The 19358-nt window shown below is 38.8% G+C and overlaps 1 protein-coding gene and 1 long non-coding RNA gene across 2 annotated transcripts in view; one reads left to right on the top strand and one right to left on the bottom strand.

The window, feature by feature from the left end:
* LOC136008795 (uncharacterized) overlaps positions 1-19358 on the bottom strand; it is a 99315-nt gene that overhangs the window by 59925 nt on the left and 20032 nt on the right. The gene's annotated exons all lie outside the window — the stretch shown is intronic.
* CNGB3 (cyclic nucleotide gated channel subunit beta 3) overlaps positions 1590-19358 on the top strand; it is a 63435-nt gene continuing 45666 nt past the window's right edge. The window contains exons 1-3 of the mRNA XM_065668537.1: positions 1590-1697; positions 4121-4196; positions 8879-8990. Coding sequence (XP_065524609.1) covers positions 1590-1697; positions 4121-4196; positions 8879-8990 — 296 coding nt within the window. The remainder of the gene's footprint in view (positions 1698-4120; positions 4197-8878; positions 8991-19358) is intronic.

The raw sequence follows: 19358 nt of genomic DNA, 5'->3' as shown, positions 1-19358 counted from the left end.
TTTCCTGCATTTGCTAATGTAATCCACTAAAATTTCACATAGTGAAAGAATAACTAACTTGTTTTCTAGGATATCTTTTAAGATTCTTTTGTAATGAGCCAGAACGTAAAAAGAACACACTAATTTCACATCCAAAAGAAAAGAACCTACATATTTCAGACCTGCAAATATTTTATAAATGAAAATATTTTAGATATTAATTTATAATTTAATCATTCAAACACTAAGCTTAAACACAGACTGAAGCATTAGTAAGAACTGCATTGCCTTTAAAGTAAAACGGAACACAGACCTTAATAAAAAAGGGAGGTTCCATGCTTTTGTTGCATCTAACAGCTATGAAATTATGCCTGTGATTCCCAGTTGCAAGACTGAAGTCTGGCCAACTACTATAAGGTCTGCCTCATAAGTGTCAGTTTGCAAGTCTTTTTCCTGCATTAACTAATGAAAATTATTGGTTCATTCTTACAGTTACTACTGCAGTAGAATAAATACTAAAAACCATCTTGCCAGAAAACAGAAGCCCAAAGGAGGCAGCCATTGGGACATTTTCAATATTTCAATCTAATTGCTAAATACGTAGTTATGGAAAGAACTCAAAGGAATAGGTTTCTGCATTTCTTGATGCCTTGATGACCAGGACAAATCAATTATAAGCTGTTAGCACAAATTCATTGCTTAAAGTGAAGACATAGACTTGTAAAAAATAAAGCAGAATTAAGGAGAAGAGACAATAAGGTTGTAAAGATCCTTCTTAAGAGGAGTCGAATCAATGTGATACTAGAGGTACCTGAAACTGAGTTTTACCTGTAAACTAAACCATGCTTCATTTCATAGAGATTTCTATAGGATGAGACAAAGCCTACAGACTCTCAAAATCATGTGCTAGTTATAAACACTATAAAAACTTATATTTTTCTCATTTGTAGGACATTCAGTCAAAATTTGATTTCATAAAAATTGTATCTAAGACTCTACATAAAATCGTATTTTCTGTAAATACATTGGAAAAAGAAAGATGAAATTATTTCCACATTTTAAAACAAGCTATAAACTTGTTAACATAAACACCAACAGAGCTTTTAGTATCATGCACTCAGAAAACAAAAAATAAAAAAAAATAAAGAGTTCAGGACTGCAAGGAAATTAGACCTCTTGAGATCTCATGTAATTTACTGAGTTGCTGCTGATTATTGCTCAATTAATCTTTTTCCTTTCCTGGTTAAAATACAGGTATCTTTAGGACTTAGAACTTCATTTCTAAATATAAATTAAATGTTCAATATCCAGTACATAAAAGATCAGACACTGATTTTTTCTAACCAGAACATGTTCACTCTCCTCTGAATTTGTGCATTAAAAGTTGAGTGTAACTGTAAAGATTAGAAATAGTCTACAACATAAACCAAAAGTACTAATGGTAAGAAAAAGCCATCACTGAAACAGACTGTGCAAGGAATTTCTTTAAGGCATTAATCAGACCTAAACCTGATTAAGTGTCTAATTGGCTTGATGGCAAGAAAACAACTGCTATATACAAGTTCATGGCAAAAGAGTTACAGAGGCTTCAGGAGAGCTGAACAGACAAGATGTTTAAAAATCTAAAAGCAGTATTTTCTAGACCAAAATTATCACCTGAGGAAGCAGTTTGCAAGAATGAAGGTGTCTCTCCACCACCCAAGGTATCTACAGGCCAGGTATAGTTTTTTATTGTTTACCTTTTGTTTAGGAAGTATTTATGTAAATGCCAAAGATTATTTATGTATATGGCATTATTATAATGCCAGGATATTTATGTAAACAAATGCCATAGATTTTCAAACATGCTTACTGTGCACAGAATCAATCTTTAGCAAAACAAAATAAATGCTTTTATTCCTCTCTTCCCTCCCACCTTTTCTTTCTGAAGAAAGCAAAGATTTCCTCCTTTTGTAAGTTGCTTTACAAATAGGGCTAACCTGAAATAGTACAAGCTTATGAGAGGCTTTGACCAACATTGCAAATGGCAAATTAGAAATACTGGTATGACTGCTTTTGATGTGCTGATGTATTCCTCTTCATCTTGTTCCCTGCTGGCAGGAAATGTCAGCATATCCCTCCTGAATATTGGAATGGCATGCAAGTATATATCAGCCTGCTTCCCAATAGGAGCTGGAAGGGCAAAGTAGTTTTGTAGCTTTTCTAGGTAGTATTTTATTTGGCTTGGTTTTACAAATGCAACTCCTGTTTGAAAAATATAGTAATTCATATCAGTCTACAGCCTATATTTTTTATTTGGTAGATCTTTACTGTAAAAGTTAGTTCATTATTTTTGTTTTAATTAATGGAGTATTTTATAATGAGACTATGTTACTTTTGGATTGTTATCTTTTCCCAATAGCGTCCTAGACAGCGTTTTGTTTTATTCTTGCTTGACAGAGTCAAAACTTTATAAGGCAAACTGGCAACAATTTTGGGTTTCACCAGTTAACTGGCTAACCAATTAAACAAGTTCTTTAGTATCAGTCTGAGCTATTAATCTGAATTCTTGCTTAAGGAAACAATCGAAACTCCACCATTGTAAAGTTAATTTTAAATAAGCAGTGCCTTTTCACACATCCACAATAGTCAAGCATATAGAAAGACTCTGACTTAACTTCTGGAAGCCTTGAACTACATGTACAAAAATGCCATAAATTTTATAGGTTTACTTAAAGTGATAAAACCATTAATATTCGTAAGTCTGAATCATTTCCTAGAACTGATGCTTTTCTGAAGCTCAAAGGCTTGTATAAACCCAGGAAGAGGCACATTTTAATCCAGCCCAACTACAACTCAAATTTAATTCATCATAAACATGCAAAAAACAATTGTGTTATGGATAGATGTATGCATAGCACCATCCACACAAAATGGCAAAACATCTATGTTCAGCAAACTTCTCATACCGCAGATCTGCAGGCAAAGTATTGTTTCTGCTTCTTTTAAAGTTCTGCACATCACTTTCCTGATGTCAACAAAACATTGTCTTGAAAGAATAAAAGTTCTGAATCTCAGCAGTTGATTTCTGTGCAGCCTGATACCTCACTTGGAAAACTGGAGACATGGACTCCTTCTTTCACCATAGATTAGTGCAACACTAAGATCATATCAGCAGCAGCCTCCTCTATTACATACGGTTAAGATGAAGGCAGATGAATGGATCAAGGATTAAGACATTTCCTGCCTGCAAGAAGATACTATCTAAAGAGAACAGAAGAAATGTACATAACAGATAAAAGCAGACAGGAAAAAACAAACACTTTAATAGAAAAAGGCAACCCCCAAATTAATCTCAGAGACTCAAAGAGAAGTTCACTGAATTTGGAGAGGGGAAAAGACCTGAAATCTTCTGAAGTCAAATATTTTTCCATATGCTTATACTCTAATATTTTTCTCTACTAATGAACACAATAAATACCAGGCAAATTCATTCTATCTGGGATAAAAAAAGGCTTATAGTCTTGATTAGCATAGCTTGTTAATCAAGATAACATAACTTGATTCATAGTGCTGTGAACACCTAAGACTCCTCATACACTTCTCACTCCCTTCTCAAAGGACCATCCTGTCAAAGCCAAGACAAACCATGCAGACTTGGTTCATGAATCTAAACCAGTGTGGGAGGAAGTTGGTGTTTTTCAGTGAAAATTGATTCTGTCTCTATATTTTGTAAAGATCGAGATCTGTCAGTGTGATAAGGTAGCTCAAAACATACCAGGCCTCTTAGTCCAGCAGGAGGTTTAGGCGAAAGAATGACTGATTCAGAGATGCAGACCAGCTTGTGAGTGGCAGCACTGAACACATTAGCCTTGACAACATGAAGTAGGCTCTGGGAGCACACTGTGGCAGAACTCCAGGCTAAGTAACTGGGTTTGCAGAGCAGATGTGAAGACATCAGTTTCTTATTTCAGCATCCAAGTCCTTTTGTGAACCCATCTGGAAAGTCTTGTCCAAGAACATACACAGAACACCCAGGAACAAAGCTCAGTGCATGTCAACTTGGTTAATCAAATTCCTAGAACATTGCAGACATTAAACCATCCTTATCATTCTCAGAAAAGAACATCTACAGTTTCTAATGGTGTTTAATTTTTTTAAGGGTGAAAACAAAAACACAGCTGAACCACAGAAAGCAGAGGCCAATAAGAAAACAGAACTCATACCAAAGCAACAAGGTTAGTAGCAAGCTATTTATGAGTACTCAAAGATTATCTGGACAAAATATATGTAACACTAAATAGGACTGTAAATATTTTTTTTTTTTATTCCAAATCCTCTGCCAGGTGCCTAATTTTGGTTTTTATTTGTGGAAGAAATTAAGAACTCTGAATTTCCACTGACCCCAAACCAATGATTTGTTACAGAAATACAAGTACAATCCAACAATAATAAAAGGCAGAAAGCTTTAAAGCACAGTCCCTTCATGAGCTTGTCCACTTTAATCAGCTAGTCTAGGAAAACCTGTTTCCTCTTACTGTAAGCTGACATCTTAAAACCTTATTATAAAATAAAGGCATTTAGTAGCTGAAGACAGAAAACTGCATGGTTTTAATGTATATTTTGGATGTATTTCTCATATGTATCAAAAAACTACAAAGGCAAGACAGACTTTATCTGACATTCAAATCGTTGGTTGAACAGCCATTCAAAACTTCTTCAAAAAAAAAAAAAAACCCGAAACAAACAAATAACTGAAAAAAAAAAGCAATGACATTAAAAATTATTTGCCATAACCATTCAGAAGACATCCAGGACTAGGACACAGGAACATAGAGCTCAGTGCAGCAATACAAGGTAATTATTTGCCTAAGCAGCTGGTTGCTGAATACAGTGGCAGCTGACCATGGCTACTCTGCCCGCCTCTTCACCTGCCACCCAACAGCCAAGCTGATTTTGCTCATACTAGAGCCAGAATGCCTGCTGCAGCAGCTACCAAAATAAAAGCCCAGGATGGGTGAAACAACATCAGTTGCTGGGCTATGATCCCTCTTCCTTCACAGCAGGCACTCTAGCCCTTTCCTTTTCCATCCTCTAGTACTGGGGAAAACCACCAAGTCCAGTTTTCCTGTCACCTCTTATTTTAGCTTTGGGAGAACAATTCAGGTTCATTTCACTGGAGCAGCAAAACAAAAGCAGAGAAACATCCAGCTTTCTATGGAGAGGAGCAAGTAGGGAAATGTTGCAAGGAAACTTACATAATCCTTACTTGTGCTTTGTGTAATCATAACAAAAATCACAATTCCTTTCCTCATCTAATGAAACTTTAAACAGAGTCCATTTAATGAAATTATCTTGTTAGATAATGGCTGTAGCACTAAAGAAGGGTAAACAAAGTCTGACATGAATTAACTGTAGCAATAAGCTAACAAAGGAAAAAAAATCTGAAGTTTCATGGTTTCTTTAGCAATATTAAATCAGAGATGCTATCCCACAGCAGAACAAAGTGTCATTATCAAAACTTCTTTTGCTTCCATCCAAAATCTGATCTAATTTTAGAGATTAATGTAATTCATGCATCTATATTTTGTAATACTAATTTTTTTTTTTTTCTACTGAAATATAAAATAAGTGGTGGCATAGAAGCAGCTGCCTCATCAATTACTTCAGGAAAATATAACAACCTATTTCGGCTACATGTTTGTTTGGGTTTTTTTAAATCCATGGTTTCCTGGAAGGTGCTTAAAGTCTCATTTCCAATCAGGCACAAGACAGCTTCTCATTTTGCATGTGGGTATTAATAAGTTAGAAAGACAACAGCTATACAAGTCAGAAAACTAACATAGGGTCCTCTCCTCAGGAGAAACTTCTGAATTCCAGCACCCTCTACTTAACTCCTTATCATCCAAGCTGAATAAGGAACTCCAACAGTTTCTTATTCTGGGCAGAAAAGTGAGGCAGGTCTCAAGCAGTTCACAGGAAGGTCTAGACAAAGACTATTGCAAAACTTGGTGAACTTTTCAACAGACCTAGATCATGTGGACAGCAGCTAGAAAAAATGAAAATAGGAATAACTGTGGGTAAGCAAAGGACAGGAGACAGGAGAAAGCATTTTGTTGTGTACATGCATATTTGGGTAGAATTCTTAAAAACACAACCAAGGCTCATCCAGCACAAGTTAAGAGAAGTCATTTAAATGGAAAACTCAAAACCAGTCAGAGAAAAGCCTTTTCAAGATCTATTAGCTTCTCTGGTATAACCAGGATAAAATAGATTAGTAAAGCACTAATTGCAATTGTGTTTTGCAGCTCTGTAGACTTGAGAAACAAGTCAATAGTAGAGCTTAACTCAACCCTCTGATCATCTTCAAAGCCCCCCTCTGGACTTGCTCCAACAGGTCCACATCCTTCTAATATGATTGGTGCCAGAGCTGAACTCAGTACTCTAGATGGGGTTTTGCAAGAGAGCAAAGGGGCAGAATCACCTCCTTGACCTGCTGGTCACACTCCTTTTGATGCAACCCAGGATACAGAGAGAGGAACATTTGCATTAAATGTTAAATTTCACAGCTAAAATGTATCTTTGGCTTGTTTTAAATCTGACTCTAAAGCTGCTTTACGAAACTTTTCCCACAGTACCTGAAAGTCGCGGCTTAAATAACTGCTTTGTGTTTTAAAAATACAAATCAAGTACAGGATTTTGATATAATATGCTTCAGCTTAATGAACTAAACCTGTCAATGCAAAGAGACTTTCAAATAATAATCTTACTCTTTGTCTTCTTGTCCTTTATACTCTTCACTGGCACTCAATCAACAGGCATAAAATGTATTTTTCAGATTACCGAGAACTTGAATCTGTTTAATCAGCTTGCTTCTACTCCTGCTGATGTGAAGTCCTTTAATTCCTTTCAGATCTTCATTTTTCACGTGAGTGACAGGGCTAAATTCTAGGAAAACAAATCCAGCTTCTTCATACCATCTTTGTTTCTTTACATGGAAAATATAATACTTCTGTTAGCAACTGGTTGGGTGTTAAGATGGACATACTTTACTCATTATTTTACTTCTACCCCACTGATTTCTGAACTGTTTTCCCCTGCACAGAACATTTGTTCAAAAAATCATTTCTTGGAAAGTCACCGAAGTTTGTATTTTGTAGTGTCAGAACTGAAGCCTCTTCTCTCCTTTATCCATAGATTTCCTGTGTGTTTATTTCTCTTGACATCTTCATGAATCTATAGCCATCTTTCAAATATTTATGTACATAGCTCAAGAACACCTCTGGGAGGCAAAAAACTCTCCAGCTTACAGGTGATAAGTAATACAAATCCTGTGCACTGTCTCTTCATACTCAACAGTTTCTCCAAGGGGCTGTTTGAAAATTAAACCCTGAACTTGCTAAGTCCAACCCCAATTGACCAGCACATTGGGGAACATGAATTCTTCGCCTTCTCTTCATTTCGTTGTCCAGCTCTGAGTTGACTATTTCTGGCATCCACATATACCTCTGTCTAAGTCTTGTCTCTGATCCTCTTTAAGAAATGAATTCCTGTAAGAGTACTAGGGCTCACACAATTCTTAACCTTACTAAGAAGAAAAATCTAAACTCTTTTCTCACTAAGAAAAAAAATCTAGAAGTGCTCCAATGGTCCTAAAATCAAATTGTTCACCTGGTAGAAGTCAGAAACTCAGCTCAAGAAACACTGTGTTGTTCTTAATAGGTACTTGAAAGAAAATATTAACACAAATATGAATGAACGGTAGTAGGAGTGTAGTTTGGTTTATCAAGTGCTGTAAGCAAACTGATCCACTGTCCTTCACTTACTTTTGTTCCAATGCCATTTCAAGTAACCACTTTCCTTGTAAGCAGATTAACAGTTTACTGTTGTAACCGGTTTTAGCCCTTTGAAATTAATAAAAGCTCTCTAAATATGAAGATAAACTACCAGAAAACTACTCTTAAACTACCTATAAAAAAAACCTTAAGGTTTGATTTTCTTTGAGCTGTCTTGAGTTTAAAGTACACAACAGGCTCCTGATTTATTTGCTATGATGTTTTTCTGCCAAGCTTTTACCTCTATAATCATATTACTTTAAGTATTTATGAAGGCTGAGTTTGTTCCTCATTTATCCAAAGTGTCAGACTGATGAGAGCTTTTAAATTATTTTTCAGCATGAAAATTTAAAATAAAGATATGACTAATTATAAAAATTCATCACTTAAGGCCATCAAAATGGCAAGAGACTATACCATTTACATAGTTTCAAACTGCAAATTTCCCGCTTACACGGCTTCTTAAAAATACTTGCAACAAAAATGAAATAATAGACTAACCAAAGTTCTACGTACTCACATGCTTAATGATATACTTCAATCAAAATTTACTCAGGAGCAAATAGGACTGTTATGGCAGCTGAAACAACAAGAGGTTTAATGTAATTCAAACACTGCAGTATCAATAATGTCATTAGCATTTCTATGCATAATCAAATAAGTTACTCTTCTTTTTTCTTCCTGGATTTTACAAGGCATTTCTGTACAGATCTATTTTTCTGTCCTTTACGTATTTTTTTAAATAAGCACACACTAAAATTCATCATACTGCATGAGTTCTTGTCACTTATAAATATAGAAGAGCTCTGTATTGACCATTGTTGACCTGGCTACAGATGCATCTAGTTTAAAAACCACAAATGAGTTACGTATTCTAAAAGGTACAGTCATCATAACCATGTTCTGGACAGCTGGCACTGTAATAAATTTTTTAAGGAAAGTATTCAAAGGCCAGGTCCCAGAATCAGTGTTGCGCAGCGCTTGTCCACTAAAGAAATAATGTCAGCCAACCTGTGATTCTTCAAAAAAATGTCATCATAATTCTTTAAAAAAATGTTATTCAAAAACTAAAACCTTTTTTCTAGATACAGTACCAGCAAAAGCACCTGAGCCTTCAAAACCTGAAAACTCAACTGAACCAGCTAAGACAACTCAACAGGAACAGCATCAGCAAAATGATGGGAAAGAGGATGCTAAGTGAGTAAATTCAATTTAAAAATTTGTGGGGTTTTTTCTCTGACATCTTGACTTAACATTTCTGTGTGCCATATGTCAGCTCTTTTGAAGTCCCTCCTGTCCTGTGAGGCTCTGAAGAGCTGTATTTCAAATCTAAAGCAACCATATATATGAGGTATTCATTTAGTATGTGCTTTTGATAGTTTCTTTGTTAGGCCATCCTAAATTGTAGGAATGAGGAAAAGGATTTGCTCAACTACACTTTATACTAATTCTAACAATGGCGCTGCTGAGTTATTACCCTGCCTTAGCAATGGAGAAAGTCACAGGTTACTCCCATGAATACCTGGAATGTTTGTGACATCATTCTGACTTGAAAGCTTTTTCCTCTGCACATTTTTTTTTTTTTTTGCTGAGCTGTACCATTAAATCAGCATTAGTCTTCTCAACCAGAGGATTAAGGCTGCCTCTTCCTGAGAAGAAATGAATAAACACCTATGCTCCTTCAGGGGAAAATCTAGTGTCATTCAACCTTTTAAAAATCTTAAGTGACCATTTTGCTAAAAAAGAAATAAATATGAAGTCTAGAAAACAATAATCGTGGAATAGCTCACGTTCATTTCAGAAGCATAGATTCATAGAATCATAGAATAGTTAGGGTTGTAAAGAACCTCAAGATCATCTAGTTCCAACCCCCCTGCCATGGACAGGGACACCTCACACTAAACCATCCCACCCAAGACTCTGTCCAACCTGGCCTTGAACACTGCCAGGGATGGAGCACTCACAACCTCCCTGGGCAACCAATTCCAGTGTCCCACCACCCTAACAGGAAAGAATTTCCTCCTTATATCCAATCTAAACTTCCCCTGTTTAAGTTTTAACCTAAAATCATTTGTGTTAGAAAGGACCTTTAAAAGTCATCTAGTCCAACCACCCTCAGTGAACAGGAACATCTTCGACTAGATCATGTTGCTCAGAGCCCCGTCTAACCTGACCTAGAATGTTTCCAGGAATAGGGCATCTACCACTTCTCTAGGCAACCTGTTCCAGTGTTTCACCACACTCAGTCCGTTCATTCCCCTACCTGTGCTGATACCAGGGGTTGCCCCAACTGAGGTGCAAGAACTTGCACTTGGCCTTGTTGAACCTCATGAGGTTAATATTGGGTGGATAAGGAGCTGCTGAGGAAAATTCAAAGGAAAAAAGAGGCTTATAAAAAATGGAAGCAAGGACAGGCGGCCCGGGTAGAGTACAGGGATGTTGTCCTGGAAGCGAGGGACCAGGTTAGGAAGGCTAAGGCCCAGTTAGAATTAAACCTAGCCAGGGATGTTAAGGATAACAGGAAGGGATTCTACAGGTACGTAGCAAACAAAAAACAGACTAGGGACAACATAGGCCCCCTGAGGAAGCTTTCGGGAGAACTGGCTACACAGGATTTGGAGAAGGCTGAGGTTCTGAATGACTTCTTTGCCTCAGTCTTCACTGGCAAAGGCTCTGACTGCACCACCCAGTTCTTAGAAAGTAGATGCAGGGGCTGTGAGAATGAAGACCTTGGGCCCACTGTAGGAGAGGATCTGGTTCGAGACCATCTTAAAAATCTGAACGCGCACAAGTCCGTGGGACCTGATGAAATCCATCCATGGGTACTGAAGGAGCTGGTGAATGAAGTTGCTAAGCCACTGGCCATCGTATTTGAAAAATCATGGCAGTCAGGTGAAGTTCCCAACAACTGGAAAAAGGGAAATATAACCCCCATTTTCAAGAAGGGGAAAATGGATGACCCAGGGAACTACAGACCAGTCAGTCTCACCTCTGTGCCTGGCAAAATCTTGGAGCAGATTCTCCTGGACAGCATGCTAAGGCACATGAAAAACAACAAGGTGCTTGGTGACAGCCAGCATGGCTTCACTAAGGGAAAATCCTGCCTGGCCAATTTGGTGGCCTTCTATGATGGGGCTACAGAATTGATGGACAAGGGTAAAGCAGTTAATGTCATGTACCTGGACTTGTGCAAAGTGTTTGACACTGTCCCACACGACATCCTTCTCTCTAAATTGGAGAGATATCAATTTGATGGATCGACCACTCGGTGGATAAAGAACTGGCTGGATGGCCGCACACAAAGAGTTGTGGTCAATGGCTCAATGTCCAGCTGGAGACCGGTGACGAGTGGTGTCCCTCAGGGATCAGTGTTGGGACCGGTCTTGTTCAACATCTTCGTCGCTGACATGGACAGTGGGATTGAGTGCACCCTCAGCAAGTTTGCCGATGACACCAAGCTGTGTGGTCCGGTTGATACGCTGGAGGGAAGGGATGCCATCCAGAGGGACCTTGACACGCTTGTGAGGTGGGCTGCTGCCAACCTTATGAAGTTCAACCATGACAAGTGCAAGGTCCTACACCTGGGTCAGAGCAATGCCAGGCACAGCCACAGACTGGGCAAAGAAGAGTTTCAAAGCAGCCCTGCAGAGAAGGACTTGGGGGTGCTGGTCGATGAGAAAATGAACATGAGCCGGCAGTGTGCGCTCACAGCCCAGAAAGCCAACCGTATCCTGGGCTGCATCAAAAGGAGCGTGACCAGCAGGTCGAAGGAGGTGATCCTGCCCCTCTACTCTGCTCTTGTGAGACCTCACCTGGAGTATTGTGTGCAGTTCTGGTGTCCTCAACATAAAAAGGACATGGAACTGCTGGAAAAAGTCCAGAGGAGGCCACGAGGCTGATCAGGGGACTGGAGCACTCCCTTATGAAGATAGGCTGAGGAAATTGGGACTGTTCAGCCTGGAGAAGAGAAGGCTGCTTGAAGACCTAATGGCAGTCTTTCAGTACCTGAAGGGGGCCTATAGGGATGCTGGGGAGGGACTCTTTGTCAGGGACTGTAGTGACAGGACAAGGGGTAATGGGTTAAAACTTAAACAGGGGAAATTTAGATTGGATATAAGGAGGAAATTCTTTCCTGTTAGGGTGGTGAGACGCTGGAATCTTTTGCCCAGGGAGGTTGTAAGTGCTCCATCCTTGGCAGTGTTCAAGGCCAGGTTGGATGAAGCCTTGTGTGGGATGGTTTAGTGTGAGGTGTCCCTGCCTATGGCAGGGGGTTTGGAACTAGATGATCTTGAGGTCCTTTCCAACCCTAACTATTCTATGATTCTATGATAATATGTGCCCACTGCTCAAGCTAGTCAAGGTCTCTATAGATGGTATCCTGTCCGTCATGTGTGTCAACTGCACCACTCAGCTTGGTGTCATCTGCAAACTTGCTGAGGACACACTCCATCCCACTGCCTATGTCAATGATGAAGATATTAAACAGCTTCATGGAACAGCTAAGGCTGGAAGGCTGCTTCATATGGAATGAGGTCCAAACCCCTGCTAAGAGCATTTAATGGTTAGACCCAAATCTGAAGTTAGATCAGGTTACTCAGAACTTTGTTCAGTATAACTATGAATGTGTATCTCCAAGAACAGAGTTTGTACAGTTTCTCTGGGAAATGTGGTCCATCATTTGACCATCCTTATTATGCAAATTATTACTTTATATCTAATTAAATTTTTCCTTTGCTCTAACTTGCTTCTGCTGCCTCTCATTCTTTTGCTGTGCTCCTCCAAGAACAGTCTGGATCAACATTCTCTTAACCACTTACTGGGTGGTAGAACACGTAATTTCCGGTTTGAGCAAACCCAGCTTTCTCATCATGTCCTCATGTATCCTGTGCTCTAGTCCCCAGTCATCTCAATAGCTATCTGCACCCTGTTGTTTGTGTCTTTCATGTACAAGGGAGACTACAGCTGGATACTGATGCAACCTCATAAATGTTACACAGAGGGAAATAACTACTCCCTCTGAATCAGAAATAGCCACTCCCCCGAATAACCAATTCCCCTGAACTCCCCTGTTTATTTAAAGCATAGCACATAGTTAGCTTTCATTAATGCAAGAGCACATTGCAGATTTATGTTTAATTTGTTGTCCACCAGGACCCCCAGATACTTTCACGCAAAGCTGTTTTCTAGTCAGTCATGTCCAAGCCTTTACTCTTGCATGTGGATTATTCCATTCCAGGCATAGAAACATGCATTTTCCTTTGCTGAGCTTTGTGGATTTCCTGCCAGTCTGTCCTCCCAACCTGTTGAGATACCTTTGAGTGGAAAATAATGGATACACTCAGTCCAGAACAGGGTAAACACATCTGCTTCCTTTTGCCTTCTATCATTTTGATTATCATGATGACAGAAAGCAAAAGACTTTCCCTGACATGGATTTATTTAATTTATAGAAAAGACTATCTATTTCCTCTTCTTCACCAAGACAGACTTTGTACTGCAATGACAAAGAATAATCCAGCAAAATGCTACTGCATACCCCTCTACAAAGTAGTGTATGCAATTAAAAATAAGTCTGAAAAGAATGACTGGAAATTTTATAAATAACCTGGTAATTTGAATGTGAATCAGTAGGTCAACAGTAAAAATCTAGAAAAAGCGTCTCCTTTTTTTGTCATTGTAGAACATGTTGTTAGATGCTTATGGTGCCACTGGTAAACCCCGTAACCATAACATAATTACAATATGCTTATGAAACAAATGAGTATTTTGCTTATTAGTAGAAGACAAAATCTGTCTGTTAAAAGGAAATTTAAAATATTTATCTTAAACATTGTCTTCTCAAAGCTGTTCTGACTCACTGTCATGTGTGCATCCTGTTGTATCTTGTCAGTCTAATTTCAGCTGCAGCTTCTTTAGAAGTAAATACAGCAAAATTTATTAAATTCTACTGTTGAAATGGTTACCCACTAAATTCTGTAGTAGGGCTTGGAAGGCATGGTGCTGGTGTCATTGTCTCAGTATGGAACCAAACTAAACAGGTCTATCATATGACTTTCAATGCTGGAGGGAGAATTATTTCTAAAATGTGCCTTGGGGAGAATTTAATTCATTGTCCCTGAAGATTCAGGGGAGTCTGTTCAGACACAGTTCTTGATCAAGGTCACTACTTTATTGTGTCTTTGTTCAAATATACTTAGTTGATTTTTGAGGAAAAAAGCTATGTAAATACGTACGCATATGGAGAATTTAAGTCAAATAGATACATGTAGTCAACAAAAATAGCAGTGAATGAAACATACTCAAATCACTCTCTGGCACTGAGGCCAACTAGAAAAATGTGAAATGCTTCCTGAAAAAGTGCCAGTTGTGAATTATCTTAGTTTAATGATAATTTCTGGGCATTTCCATGCCTAGGAATTATTTGGAAAAATGCTAGTTTAACTAGTCAAAACCGCATCTAGGACTGTTTGTACAGCTCAACAGGATAATCAACTTAGAGTCCCATTGCAATTTTGCAAGAGACACCAAGCTGAGTGGTGCAGTTGATTCACTAGAGAGAAGAGATGCAATACAGAGAGACCTTGACAGACTTGAAGAATGGATCCATATGAACCTCATGAGGTTCAAGAAGGCCAAGTGCAATTACCAGTATCTGTACAGGCTGGAGAATGAACAGATTGAGAACAGCCTTGCAGAGAAGGACTTGCGGGTGTTGGTGGATGAAAAATTAGCTATGAGGTGGCAATATGTGCTTGCAGCCCAGAAAGTCAGCCGTATACTGGGCTGCATCAAAAGAAGCATGACCAGAAGGTCAAAGGAGGTGATGCTGTTCCTGTGCTTTGCTCTCATGAGATCTCACTTGGAGTACTGCATTCACCTCTGGCGCCCCCAACAGGTTTAGGGTCCATCCAGCAAGTCCAGTCAGGAGCAAAAAAAGACAATGGTCAGAGACAGGACTGGAGACAAGGCTACAACATGACTCCAAAGTCCATCCATGAGACAGAACCAGAGACCAAACTGGAGCTAGACACACCTATACATAGCTCAGGCAGTGACCAAGACCTGGGCTGAATCGGGCACCCTAGGCCCATGGGCAGAGGGTGAGAGTAGAAGTCCCACTGGAGGCTACTCAGGGCAGCCTGTTGATGTGCTCATGGTTCTGGTACTATATTTTGAATTAGATAGACTATTTTCCTATGCTAATCATCCTCCAAGAGTTTAAATGTAGTAACAAGTCGCTTGATCTTCGCAGTAAGAAACCATCAGTTTGTGCATAGACTGTAAGATACATAATAAGGTAAGGTTTGTGGATATATATCTATTCACAACCATATGCATCCACAGCACCTCAGCTTTCATGGGAAGTATGTTAATAGAAAAGGGTTTTTTTTCTGCTTCTGTGACTTTTGGTTCTTTAAAATGTACATGCAGTGAAGAAGAGGGAAGAAGGCAGTTACCTTGTTTGAAACAGCACACTTTTCATTTAGATCTGACCTGTGTCTCTCCATGCAGAATTTCAGGGGAAAATAATGAGTTTCCATGTAAGAAATTTAAATTTTAAAATCTTGGGTAATATGGCTTTATGAAAAATTAACATCTAAAATCAGTAAGACTACTTATATGTAAGACAGTTTGTAAGACTGTGCACCAGCTGCATCCTTCCAGGTCAGCTACATTAGAGTAGATTTTTACTCATGGGGCAGCACAGCCTGTATTACCTATATATAGAAAAATAGGTTTTTGAACTTGAAGAACAAATCTGTTGTTTTTTCTCTTGCTAAGTGAAAGACAGGTTTGACAAAGATTTCATTTACTTCTGAAATTTCCACAGAAATTGTTAGTCCACGAGAAAAAAAAATAAAAATCTTGCTTTCCCTCTCAGCACTTCCTCATTTTTAAAATGCAATAGCACATGGCAGTGGACATTAAGAAACACTAGAGAGACACAGAACTCGTCTCAGCCAACTGAATGCTACTTCTGAAAGAGAAGACACACAAGAATGGCTGATATTGCCAAGGTGCTGAATTACAGCCGAGTGACTGAAACTCTTAATGTGTTTCCTAATAGCTTTGACAGGATTGCATCCTTGTCTGCCAATATAATGTTTCTCCTCTCCATCTCTCCATCTTTAATGATAATGTATCAGAATGATAGGTAATTTCCATGAATAGCTATTTCCTGAGCAATAATAACACCTGGGAGGGAGGGCTAAGGCTACGCTGTCCCTTCACAGCAAGAAATGAGGGAACAGAACAACACTCAAGACCTAATTTGCAGTCTAATAAAAGACAGTGGAGTCTTATTAGCAAGGAACTAGAACAAAACATCATTGCAGCCTTCATAATATACGGAGGCTGCTTTCTGTTGGGAGGGTTCATTAAAAAAGTATGTGAACACACAATCCTACACTTTTTTGAAATGCAGTGCAAGCATTTTGTGTGAGATACTGTGTAGCGCTTAAGCAAATAGGTCACATTGCCAGGAAGCCACAAGGACCAGCCCCTGCCCTAGGATGGGGAGTTCTGCCTATGGTGGAAGGGGCAGGGGCTTCCCCAGCCTGGGACTGATGCAAGGTGAGCAGGGCAGATGGAAGGTAGCAGCCAAGGCCAGCCCATAGCCCAGATCACCAGGCAAGCCTGTGGTGACAAGGCAGGGCTGGAGCCAAGCTGGGAAGGAAGTTGGTGCCCGGTGAGAGGAACTGGGGTTGGACACAGCCCCAGGACAGCCAGACAGGGCAGGGCTGTGCCAGGAATGATGCCAGCCTGCAGGTGTGGGGCAAGACCATGGCCTGCTGCTCAGCAGGAGCTGTAGCTGTGGGCCAGGCACTAACGAAAGGAAAGGTCTCCAGACCACCTTGCTTTGCACACAGAGGAATATAGCCATTTGTACACAAGAGAAAATGACAACATGCTTTGTGAGGGCACTGCTTGGAACCCAGAATCTAACAAAGAAAATTAAAAAGACATGATTTAAGTGATCACAAAGATCACATAGGAGAAACAGATGTGAGACCTTTGTATGACCCTACACTGAAGGCTAGGAACCAACACAGAACCTGTGGCATGTGGTACTAATGAAGTGGTGTAGAAAGTGCTGATGAAGAGGAGAACTGTATTGGCATGTAAGAGCAAAGGCGAGATAGATGCCTAAGGAGCAAGTAGTAGTGGATGGCTGGCATCAAAGTTGCAGCAAGTCCTAGGAAAAGTAGAGTATGGAAGAATGGCAAGCAAAGCGTCTGAGAGCATAGATCAGAGAAAATGGAAGGATGCAAGGAGCTTCTATGACCTCTTCTCTCCTCTGTGTCTTTTCAAAGCCTTTAAGCCTGGCTGAAATTGTAAGAGAGTTTAATCTTCCCAGATTACCAAAGTGATTACAATGTCCTATTTATACTAAAGCAGTACTCTGAAACCCCAGCCAAAGATCATGAACCCTACTCTGCAAAATGCTGTGTAAAAAATGACAATCCATGCTTGCAGACAGCATATCCAAGAGTACATAAAGAAAAAATATAGTAAGTAACCTGAACTTCAGATGCTTTGAGATTACTACTCATGATTTTACGTATTCTGGGTTATGTTTAGAGGGGAAAAAAAAATATCTCTGATATGCTACCTTCAGAATCTCGGTATTATGAGCAAAACATGTTCATATAAAATGCTCTAAATTAATTTTTTAGATTTTACAAAATGCATGAGCATTCCCAACCAGTAAACATATTCTTCTGATTCTGCTTTACAAATGCAGAGAAACACAGCTTTCAACACTTACAAAAAAAGGGAGCTCCAGTGTTGCAAACTGCCATATGAGCAGGGGTTTAAGGAAGGCTGAGTTTTGTGCTTGTAGTTTGTCTTTTCTGTAGCCACATCCTAATACCTAGTAGACTATACCAGTCCTTCTCAGGCCCATAAACGAGGTTTTTTATTTTCCTCTCTAATTTGGCTAATAGCAAAGAAAGATAACAAAACAAAGATCAAGAGGCAATTTGCTATGTGGTGCATAGCCAGGTTAATAAAGAGAACTCCTGCTGGTTGCATGTTCTTAGTGAGTAATGCGCTTCATTTAGCTCAATTACTTCAACCAAGAAAATTACCGTGCTTATTAGTGCTTGCCATCCACTAGTTGCAGCACATCAGTTCACCAAGCAGATGCATCTTAGGGAAACTGTGCTAGATCAAGAACAAAATCTCAGCACCCTGGTAAAACAGACCCAGTATCAAGCTTCTGAGGAGTCTCCAGAAGTCCTTGATCACTGTAGGAACACCAGGGACACAAAAAGATGACACTCATGGCACTAAACTCTGATCGACTTGAGATAAACTAGAACTGGGCACTTCTGAAAAATCCCAGTTCAAACATAGCTACAAGCATATTTTGTAAAGAGGCTAATACCATTCCTTAGTTGTTTCCAGATAATCACTGCAGTACTTTAAATTGTAAACAGATGGAATACATCCAGTACATTTTGTAAGCCTGACTGAAAAGACATTAATGTATTAAAAAATCAAAATACTTTTCCTAGCACTTATATTCCTGCTGCTTAGGTCTTTCTTTCAGACCTTATCGCTTTTACTGCTTGGACTTGAATTTCTGCACTGGATAAATTGAGAACCTGCAAATTAAATAGAAAGGGGATGGCATGCTGTGTGTACCAAAGCAGATTAAACTTACTGTAATCATTGCCAAGATGTATTTTTCTGCAGCCTTTAAATTCTATCCATACTGCGGGATGCAGTTACCCATTCTGTTTAATTCCGTTCACTATGCACAACAATCATGTATGTATCCTGAAGTTAAAAAGGGAGCAAATTCAGAAGTTTTTCCTCAAGAATAAATAAAGATAATAAAGGGGTAGGAATATTGTTATACAGACTGAAATGCTGCTTTTTTCTTGCATTATTTGAAAACATGTATTCATAATATTAATATATATTTATTTTTGAGTGTATAAATGGGAGAAAATCTTTTTTTAGAACACATAAGGAAACAAGGGTATAGTTTGCCATAGTCTGCCACTGATTTATTTCTTTAATTAAAAGCATTTTCTGTAAATCCCTCATTTACCTTACATTTTTCAAAGTAAGAAGGTACCTTTTTTGTGATAGAAGAAATTACAATTTATTAAAAACATTACCTCTGCTATTGTCTGCTGAGTCAATTGTGTAGAAAAAAGCAAATCTATGAGTATTGTGACTGGTACACTGGTGTGTGTAATATAAAACATTTAAATTTAAATTGTATTTATATTTGGTATAAATTATATTTATACCAAACCTTTGCAAGTACATCGGGATCTTCTGTGACTGATCTAAGACACTTAACAGCTATTATCATTTAGTACAGAAAAACTGATTATTACTTCATGACAAATGTAAGTATTCATGGCTATAATCAATCTTGCCCAACACTTTTTATTTAAAAACCCTGTCTCCAGTTATTTACTAATTTTCCAAATATTAGCTATTTAAGATAAAAACTTTCCATGCTGTGCAGCACAACAGAGGAAATGCTGACAGGCAGAGATAGGAGGATCAGATGGGAAGTCAAATCAGCCTGGCAGCACAATC

This window comes from Lathamus discolor, chromosome 2 (assembly GCF_037157495.1).
Source record: "Lathamus discolor isolate bLatDis1 chromosome 2, bLatDis1.hap1, whole genome shotgun sequence".
Classification (NCBI taxonomy): Eukaryota; Metazoa; Chordata; class Aves; order Psittaciformes; family Psittacidae; genus Lathamus; species Lathamus discolor.
Note: the sequence above shows the minus strand (reverse complement) of the source record. Positions and strands in the feature narration are given on the sequence as shown.